Source organism: Lactuca virosa, chromosome 8 (genome assembly GCF_052849685.1).
Source record: "Lactuca virosa cultivar CGN04683 chromosome 8, Lactuca_virosa_CGN04683_v6, whole genome shotgun sequence".
Classification (NCBI taxonomy): domain Eukaryota; kingdom Viridiplantae; phylum Streptophyta; class Magnoliopsida; order Asterales; family Asteraceae; genus Lactuca; species Lactuca virosa.
In genome coordinates, this window is record NC_136433.1 from 157,457,324 (window position 1) to 157,468,266 (window position 10,943).

Sequence of the window (10,943 nt, forward strand, 5' to 3'; positions counted from 1 at the left end):
TTCCGAATGCTCGGAATAGGAACAGTAGATTCGGAGTACACCATCGATTCCAAACAGACGCTTCTTGATTTGATAATTCCGATTGTGATTTTGAACTCAATACAGGTCTCGGTTTTGATACACATTGTCAAAATCAGTCTTGAATACATCTGATTCTCAAGCATCAGTTCCGATTGATAATCAATTCCGACTTGAATTTCAGTTTTGGATTCAAAAATTCCGTTTTGTAGTTCGTCGTTCATCGTGGAAGGTCTGATTCGTAGTTCATTATCATGATCAATTGAGTAATCTACCGAAACCAGCCCTTAAATTTCAATTAATTGGCAGATTGTACCCATAATTCCGAAAGTAACCAATCTTTGTCAATAATTCCGAAATAAACCCTTTATTTCTTCAAAGTTCCGAAACAGCCCCTGTTAAAATTACACTTGACAACTATCATCCACTGTTCACTGCAACATGTCAAAATTTCACCCCTTTTTGCAGAAGATATCATTTTCAGCCCATCTTTTCAACTTTTCACCTTTTTGTTATTTCCAACCATTAAAAATCAATAAAAATTGATTTCTTCAATAAGAATTCACCATTTTTACTGAATTTTTGTCAGCTTTTGTCCTTTTTTTTATAAAGGTTTTATGAAACCTTTGGTACCAAATTAAGATTCAAGATTGATGAAGACTTTTTGTACACCCACTTTTTTGACGAAAAGCGATCATCTTCTGAAAACGATATCCGTGTTTTAGTTGGAAAACAAAAATTTCCAAAAACTTCATTAAACCAACGAAATACTCTTTTCTCTTTTCTCCAACTTCTAACATCTTTATCTGAAGAAAAATGAGAACTGAAGTTTCTTTGAACATGTTTGACTTCAACTTTCTGGACTTTTTCACAAGCTTGAGGAACTTGTACCTTGGGCATCCAAACCTTCTTCATTTTACTCTTCTTCTTCTTCTTTCTTTCTTTTCAGATTTTGAGACTTCAAATATGGTTTTCGAATCTGAACGTGTTCATTACATTTTAGAATCTGAACATCACAAGCCTTTGGTACACAAACTTTTGGAGTTCGATAAATCTGAACATCTTGAATTATTGGCTTTCTGTAAGGAACCATTCCTTCAAAAACATCATCAAAACAAGAAAAATCTTCAGTTTGAGTTCCAATAGAACAAAACTTCTTTACTTTCACGATTTCAGAAGACTTGATTTTTCACTATTTGTAACACCAGATTCGGAGTTAATGACTTTGGAATCACAAACCTTTGTATGAACATCTTACTCCCCCTCAACAAAAACATCTGGAGTTACCTTTTCTTCAGAAACATGAGGAACATTATGAACTTCATCGAGAACGCCAAGAACATCAAGAACATGTTCATTTTTCTTTTCAGTTCTTTTCATCTCCAAAATCTGTTTATTTTCTCGATCTAAGTGTCCATGGATAAAACGAAATTGCTCTACGATTTTCTCATTCTTATGTAACCCATCCATATATATACATGAGTATTCAGATATTTTCTTATCAACAAAAAGATTATACAACTCTGTAACATCCTTCAATGTCGATTGACCAAGAATATGCCACATAGTCACATTATTAACACCATATATTGGTTTAGTAACCTTTAATCCAAGTTCTAAAATGGAGTCAAACAATAAACGATCCATTAGATCTTTAACAAGAAACTGAACTTGGAGAGAGAGAAAATGGATCTGAAAAGATTTCTAGAGAGAGAAAACAGATCTGAGATGGTTTTTAGAGAGAGAAAACGAATCTAAGATGATTCCTAGAGAGATAAAGTAGATCTGAACACTAATACTATGACAAAACACGAAATTTGTCTTCTATTTCACTTCCAAATCACGAATCAAGAACAAATTAAGTTAAAGAATGTGTAGAAGATAACAAATCTGAACAAGATTTTGCAATAATACGAGATTTTTGACTTTTTCTTATCAGAAAACTTACAAAACTTGAAGAACAAAGTGAGATTCATGATAAAATATCGCCATAAACAAGATCGATTCTTGTAGTAATCGCTAAGATCTACAAGAACCCGCTCTGATACCACTTGTTAGGGATAATGACGAGATGACGAATGCGGAATATCAAGAACGATCAAGAATCAATCACCATAATATGCAAGTAATCTGATAAAGGTTTTGTGTATATTGATATGGATCTAAACGTATAAAGAAAACCATAATTTGGAAAAAAAACTCCCATCAAATGTTAACCTAAGGATTATTTATAGGGAAAATAAAATATTTACCAAAAATATAAAACCTTAAAAAGGCTTCCCCTAAATAATCAAAGATGTCAAATCAGTTTCAAAATCTCAAATACTCAACAGGAAGACCCATATTGAGATAACATATTAATGTTATAAAGCTTAGGTATTATCTGGGAAGATCCCAACTTCAGATAACATGTCAATGTTACAAACCTTAGGAATCATCTGGGAAAGATCCCAACTTGAGATAACATGTCAATGTTATAAACCTTAGATTTTAACTTTAGGATCTTAACTTATGTGCAGAAATAAGAGGGTTGCCAAGTCATTAAATGATCCCCTTATTTACATCCCATAGTTAGATAATGTGCGTCCAAGCGAGGCGTAGAAACCTTATCTCGTATGAGAGGGGTAATTAACTCTTTACCTTAGAGGGGATTAAGTACCCTTATTTATAGGAGAGATGATCAATCTCTATTCTTAGTTACCAGGATACTTGCCTATTGCAATCATAGAATGTTGTAGCTATGGGGCTCTTAAGTGTCGGGGTCCTCAAATGTCAAGATCCTTGTATGTCAGGATCCTTGGATCTTCTTGTGTCAAGATCCTTATGTGTTAGGATATTTGTGTGTCGGAATCCTTGTGTTTTAGGATCCTTGTGTGTCAAGATCCTTGAGTCCCTGCGCACAACACACATTAGCTAGGGGTGGGCGTTAGTCTAGATAACACCCTACGATGCTTAAGTTAGTAATGGTATTTGAAGAGAGCAAATAAAAATAAAGGGTAAAAAGTAAAGAGTATGTGTACCTTGAGTGTGTTGGAAAATGGCTAATCTTACTTATATAAAATAAGCTTGAAGATGTATAACATTCCAGGATCTTGGCAAGACATCTCCATCGAGGGTAGCTAGCCAATATGCCCCCTTTCCTGCTTCAGCATCTACGACATACGATTCTTCCCATTTAGGTGCCAGTTAACCTGCACTAGGATCCTTGGTTTTTTGGAATGTTTTCCTTAATACCAAGTCTCATATCTAGAATCTTCTGACTTTTATATTCTTGTTGTATGTCTTGGTGATTCTCTGTTTATGAGTAGCAATGCGGATCTTGGCAAGATTCCTGAGTTCATCAATAGTATCAAGATCATGGGCCAGGGTCCTTTCGTTGTTTTCTTGACTTTGAAGTAGGTATCTTGCTGTTGGGATCACCACTTCAGTGGGGATCATTGCTTCTGATCCGAACACCAAAGAGTATGGAGTTTGGCATGTGGCTATTTTGGAAGTGGCCCTATCTTCCCATAGTACGAAAGGAAGTTCTTCTGCCCATCTTCCTTTCTTTTCATCTAGCTTTCTCTTCAAGTTATTGACTATGATTTTGTTGCTAGATTTTGCTTGACTGTTGGCTTGAGGGTGAACAAGAGTGGACATTATCATTTTGATTCCCCAACTCATGCAAAAGTCTCTTTTCCTTTTGCTTATGAACTGGGATCCGTTGTCGCATATGATTTCTGCAGGGATCTCGAACCTGGTCAAGATATTGCGTTTAATAAATGAGACTACCTCTTTGTCTCTTACCTGAACAAAAGCTTCGGCTTCTATCCACTTCGATAAGTAGTCGATCATCACTTGCATGGAGACTTTTCCTCCAGGAGCTACTGGTAATTTGCCTACTATATCCATCCCACACTTCATGAATGGCCAAAGGGAAATGATAGGACATAAAGGTTCTGCTGGTTGATGTAGTATGTTTCTATGTATTTTACAAGCATCACATTTTTGAGCATGTAGGAAGGAATCTTTCTTCATGGTTAGCCAGTAGTATCCTGTTTTCAACACTTTGGAGCATAAGGATTTGCCCCCAATATGATTGCCGCAGTCTCCTTCATGTATATCCTTTAGAAATTCTGCAACTTCATGATCTTCTAAGCATCTAAGGCATGGACCTGCCATGAATTTTTTATATAATTTACCTTGGATTATTACAAACCTTGAGACCCTTGTTTAGAATGCTCTGTTGCTTTTTTCCTCTTTTGGGATCGTGTAATTATGGAGGTATTCCATAATAGGTTGGATCCAGGATCTTGAGGTTAGGGAAGGATCCTTGATGTTAGGATCCTCATAAGGAAGTTGAGGATCGGGGTCTTCGATTGTAGTGACGTTCGTAGTTTCCTCGTGATCGTCCAAATCCTTCAGTGTTTTGGTTGGATCTTCGATCGCTGGGATCAACACGTGCATTATCAGGATCCTGGTTTCTGGCGGGATCCTAAGAGAAGATCCTAGATTGGCTAAAGCATCTGCTTCATCATTGTCTTCTCTAGGAACTTGGTTTAGGCTGAATGCTTCGAATTTGGAGGCTAAATTTTTGAGGATTTGTAGATATAGTGCTAGTATTTCTCCTTTTACAGCATAGGATCCATTAAAATGGTTAGTCAGTAATAAATAATCGATGAATACCTGAAGATCCTTGATTTGAAGATCCTTGGCTAACTTCAATCCCATTATTAGTTCCTCGTATTCCGCCTCATTGTTGGTTGCATTAAACTCACAGCTGATTGCTTGGGGTAGGATGTCCCCCTGTGGAAATTTTAGTATGATCCCTAGGCCAATTCCTCTTTGGTATGATGCTCCATCTGTGAATAGTGTCCATCTTCCCATGTTTTCTTCTTCTAGAAGTTGGTTGGCTTCTATTTCTACTTCAACTTGTAGATCATCACTAAAGTCAGCCACAAAGTTTGCCAATGCTTGAGACTTTATAGTGGATCTTGGCATGTCATATGTGTTGGATTAGTGTCTAAGTCCATAACTATATTTGGTATGTACTTGACCCGATTGGCATGGTCCATTTGGGTTGCATGGCATCATGCATTTGGATAGACTAAAATGAGAGAAATAACACTTAAGGTTTACTAATATATTATAAGTTCTAATATATTAATAAGATTATTTAATTAGTATTGATCAAGATTTAATTTGGAATTAATTAAGTGATCAAAAGGAGACTAATTAAATATATGGGTTGATTGTGTAAAACATCCATACTTGTATAGTGGGCTAATGCTCCATGGATTATCAAGTTGGGTTAAAACCCATAGGATGCTCCATGGATGGTCCATGGTGTTTTTGTACCCATGGATCATGGAAATGAAAGGCCATGACAATTACGGTTTACATGGTGTAACCCTAATTGTAACAAACTATATAAGCATCTTATTCTAGTCAAAATCGACCATCAACAGAGAACTATGTGTGTATGGTGAGGGCTAGCCGATTTCATGAAGTGGTTCATTTCTCTCTAAGTTATTCCAAGTGTATTTGATGTTGTGTGAACCATTTGAGGTGTCACACTTGGGGCACTCGGCTCTTAAGCATCAAGGAATCAAGCTACATAAAAAGGTATGTCTTCAAACTTGTTTTTATTACCCAAGTATCATAGATTGTATGCTAGATAGGGTAATACCTTGGAATATTCATATTTGCATGTATAACAGAGAAAACATAGATCCAAGGTATTTAGGGTTGCATGTACACTTAGGAGTGTTAGAATGCTCAAAACCCAACAGTGGTATCAGAGCCAAGGCTTGTTTTCAATTATACTTGATGCAAAGTGCTGAAAAATGCTGAAAAAATCGATTTTCGGGTTGTCTGGGCACTGGACTCGCCGAGTCCACTGATGTACTCGCCGAGTCCATGAGGAAACCCATCCTACTCGTCGAGTAGGTTCATATACTCGACGAGTAGTACCCCCTGACAGCATATTTTTCGACTTTTAAGGCTGGAATTGGACTAGAATCATTACCCTAAGCTGTTTTTGAACATATAAACCTGTTTTTGATGTGGTAATGTTCATTCTAATCCAATTTCAAAGTTAATTATCAATAGACTCATGTTTTGTATTAGTTTAATGGTTAGGCTAATTTCATGAAAAAGTTTGATTTGAATTATCTTGTTCTTATGAGTTGCTTAGATTAAGAGGAAAGTTATGTGAAATTGTTGTTTTCAATCCATTTTAATCTAAGAGTTGGTTCTAAAATGTGTTTTTGTAACTTGTCCTCAAGTTACATGAAAAGTCACATTTGAGAATCATAAAACTCATAAATATTTCATAAGTTATGAATAAAGGAAAAGTTACATTCTTTTAATAGTTTAAAGTCTTCCACAACTTGTCCTCAAGTTATGGAGCTTGAAGAGTTTTTTGTATTAAAAACTACTTTAAACACATAAGTTATGGAATTGAATAGTTTTAAATAGTTTCAAAAACTTGCCCTCAAGTTTTGGAATTTGTAAAGTTTTCCCTTATGAATACTTTAATTCCAAGTTAAGCCCTTAGAATTTTAAAAGTTAAAATTCAACCCTTATACTTTATAGTATTATAAGTTAATATATATATATATATATATATATATATATATATATATATATATATGTATAAGAGCAAGTCAGTCTTACCGTTAGTAGGCCTCATTCACGAAGCTGGTTTATAAGGGGGGTATAAGGTTGTTGCCTATAAAATGGCAGCTTAATGGGTGTCCACTCTCACCCACCGCTTCCTTGACTGGTGGAGGGTCGTTAGCCGAACGGGTAGGACAAGGACTATAATTCTCCCTTCATTAAAAGTATTAATGATAAATACTAAGTAACTAAACACTTATAAATTCCCAATCTTAGTTACTTAGGAAAATGTGAATAAGGTGCTAATCCATTGTAACACCTGGTTTAAGTTGAGAAGGATTTATGCATGGACTCGGCGAGTTGGGAGGTCAATTCGTCGAGTAGGGTCGTGAGATCATGACCGCGGAACGGGACCGACTCGGCGAGTCGATGTCCGACTCGGCGAGTCCGAGCTGTTTAAAGAAAACCCTAAATTTTGGGTTTGCCCCCTATATAAACGTCATTATACACCCCAGTAGCCTCCCTTAGCATCATAGAACGACGTTTACGGCCGCACACCCTCTTGTGAGTGAAGCAAGATCAATTGGGAGCTTATCCTTGGAATTTTGGGGAGGATTCCAAGCTTGAAGAAGAAGTATCAAGGGGAAAACACTAGATCTAGCATCTAGTTCGTCTTGGGCATTGATTTGAGGTATGAATCTGTTATCTTAAGCATAAATTCTATTTGAGAGTTGTGATCAACTTTGAGGAAGTGGAAGCAAACTTAGATATGGACCTATCACAAGGATATGGTTCCAAATCTGGACCTTCTTAATCCCCAAATATCATAAAGTTGCATCTTTTATTGAGCTCACTCCCTCTCCATGCATAAGAACCTTGTTTGAAGGTTGGTTTTGGGTGTTATGGTCGTGTGAGGCTATGCATACATGTAAAGTTTGCAACTTTACGTGATATCTGCAATAGGAGATGATGGATCTAAAGTTTGGGACCTTAAGTCCCACTGGAAAGGACCATAATCATGACGAACTTTGGGGGACTCGACGAGTCGTGCAAGTGACTCGGCGAGTCGAGAGGGTTTTCTCGTCTACGGCCAAGAGTGTACGGCCAAGAGTGTACGGCCAAGGGTGTTCGGCCAAGGGTTTACAGTCAGAGGTGTACGGCCGTACACATCAAGGAACTCGACGAGTCCCTCGGGTGACTCGGCGAGTCGGCGAGTTAAGCAAGGGACCCGACGAGTGAATTATTGTACTCGATGAGTCAAGGTCAATATGGACTGTTAACCTTGACTATAGACTGTGACTTTGACCAGGGTTGACCCTGGGGGTATTTATGGGATTATGCTGAGTTACTTACTCATTGATTATAGGCGGTTTGGGAGGAGCAGCGTGGGATATATCTGATTACAGTTTTGCCAGTTCAGCCATTGAGAGATGAGTCTTCTCACCATACCAATGGGTCTAAGGCACCAAGGCCGGCCCATTTTGCGATAGTTGGTTTACTTGTTATGTAGAGGTGTGATATGTATTTGTGCATGATATGTGGTAGAGATAGCCTTTGTGGCTAACGGTAGAGATAGTCGTATGGCTAATGGTAGAGACGGCCTTATGGCCAATGGTAGAGATAGCCTTTATGGCTGATGGTAGAGATAGCCTTTGTGGCTAACGGTAGGGATAGCTTCATGGCTGATTGACATGTGATATGTGTAGAGGTAGCTTTATACCTAATATGCTATGTGGTTTGTGTGGGGTATGATCTGGGGGACTCACTAAGCTTTCAGCTTACCGTTTGTGGATTTGTTTTCAGGTACTTCTGAGTCCAAGGGTAAAGGCAAGGCGTGATGATGCGGCGTGCACTCTATCTCTCTTTTCCGATCTGGTTTGGGGGACACTCTGATGTTTTGAAAATAATAATGTTGTAATGTTGATGGTTTTGAAAACGATTATTGGAATCTTTATGTTTTAAGAAAATGGTTGACTAATTAAAAATGAAAAATTCCTTTGTGAAATTTGGGTCGTTACAAGTTGGTATCAGAGCCTTGGTTTGAGGGATTCGGGCATACTCTCGGGTGTGTCAGGACTCAAACTAAGGAAAGGGTAAAATTGTTTTCAAAAATAACATAGAAAGTTTTCTAAATAAGGAAAAGATGAGAGTGCAACGCGCGTTATCAGCCGAGCCAAGTAAGTATATCCCCAATATGCTAGTTATGCTATTTGATATTTGAACTTGGATGATCGTATGAAATTTTCTATGTGTATGCTTTTAAATTTATATACGGTTAGGAGCTTATAGCCTTAGAATGATTGATTTGGCCTTATTTCCTGTTCCTTGTCTGGTTGTGGTCCTAGGGTAGAATCTTTTATTCGAAAGTCTATTTGATCCTCTTCTGTGTATAATTTGCATGCATAAAAGGCAACCTGTTGTGTTTGGTCTGTTTGATGTGGGTAGAGAAAATCTTAGAATAATCTAGGATTTAAGTTATGCGGTGGTTGGTAGAATACGATTTATTTGGGACAAATTAGGGTTATCAGGTCGAGCCTTGGGGAAAGGTACGGGTAGGTGTGGAAGGTAGTATTGGGCCCGTACTACTGAAAGCACAGGACCGGTACCTGAACCAATATTAGATCTGACAACTTCAAGGAGGACCGGTGTGGAGAGATCCCTTTTATGGAAATCATGATAGTTATGACTTATGACATTCCAGTTCAGCATGGTAGTGACACGTTTCGGGGCGGGAGGATCAGGATCGGGATCTGGATCCGGGAATGTATCGGGTGACACCATAGATGGCATGGATGAGAGGCTGTGCGAGCTTATTGCAGCCGAGGTTACCAGGGGCATCTTTGACGCTACCCCAGTCATTTTTGGGACGGTTAAGGAGGGCATAATGGATATCATGGAAGAGAGACTCCGATCATTCCGGACGTAGATTGTTGCGGGCCAGTTGGGGGCCCGAACTTCCTCGTTTCGGGAGTTCAAGGCGTGTGGGGTGCCAGAGTTTTTCGGGGTCAGGGACCCCATTGTCAGTCGATGCTGGGTGGCGGATATCAAAAACGCCCAGCGCACGAGTTCTTGCCCGGATGTGGCAAAGGTTGGGTTTGCTTCTTGCATGCTGAGAGACAGAGACCGGGATTGGTGGGGCGAAGTTACTAGACAGGTGGGAACAGCCGGGATGGCTGAGATGACGTGGGCCGAGTTCGTTCGGCGATTCGATCTGGAGTTTGCGCCACCCATTGAGGTGCAACGATTAGTGCGAGAGTTTCATGATTTGCAGCAGACCATCAAGAATGTGGCGGAAATCACCGCCAAGTTTCGGGAACGAGCTTTGTTGATTCCGCAATACGCTACTGATGAGGAAATGAGGCGGACCCGATATCATTCCATGCTGAGGGACGATATTCGGGAGTTTGTGAGCTTTACGGGGTGTAAGACCCTGAATGAAATGCTGGAGATGGCCCGGGAACGGGAAATGGAGCTGGAATCCCGCATGAAGCGGAAGCCTGAGCAGGCTCAGGCAGCAGTAGGATAGGCTAAGAAGCCTAAGACGTCAGACACTTCCAGCAAGGGTCAGCAGGGTCGGGGCCGATGTGCCAAGTGTAGCAGGGTACACAGTGGAGCCTGCCGTATCGCAGGCTCGGGATGTTATGCATGTGGCCAGCAGGACCATATGAGCAGGGACTGCCCCGTGAAGGGCTTAATCTGTTTTCACTGTAACCAGACCGACCATAAGCGGTTCAACTGTCCGAAGCTGTAGGGAGGAGGAGGAGCGGTGGCGGCGCCTGCACCCGCCACAATGAGGATTACCGATGGACGCCCTGCTAAGGCGGAAGCTCCAGCAGTGAAGAGCCATGCATTTCAGCTGACTACTGAAGAGGCACGCGCAGCGCCAGACATTGTGTCTGGTACGTGATTATTCTTCCCTTCTCTATGTATCTGTTTTGCTTATGTGTATTATATGCTTGTATAGGGACCTTTTTGGTCAATGGTATGTCTGCTCATGTCTTGTTTGATTCGGGTGCAACCCGATCGTTCATATCTCTTGTGCTTAGCAAGAAGTTCTTGGAAGTGCTGAGAACTTTGGATTCCCCTCTTGAGGTGGAGATTGCGGATGACCGCACCGTTAGTGCTACGAGGGTGTATTGGGACTGTGTCTTGAATGTACTTGGTGAGAGATTTCGAGTCGACCTAGTTCCGATACCATTGCGAGGACTGAAAGTAATTATCGAAATGGATTAGTTAGGGGTCAACAGGGCCATGATTGACTGTGAACATCAGTTGGTGAGGGTTCGAGCCCCAAGTGGGGGAGAACTAGTGATACATTGTGATAG

The 10,943-nt window shown here is 39.8% G+C and overlaps 1 protein-coding gene across 1 annotated transcript; it reads right to left on the minus strand.

Annotated features, from left to right (window-relative positions):
* Nucleotides 1–3,264: 3,264 nt before the first annotated feature.
* Nucleotides 3,265–3,657, minus strand: LOC145130997 (uncharacterized). The gene has a single exon (XM_079065737.1). The coding sequence runs from the start codon at nucleotides 3,655–3,657 to the stop codon at nucleotides 3,265–3,267; it is 393 nt and encodes a 130-aa protein (XP_078921863.1).
* Between the last annotated feature and the right edge of the window lie 7,286 nt (nucleotides 3,658–10,943).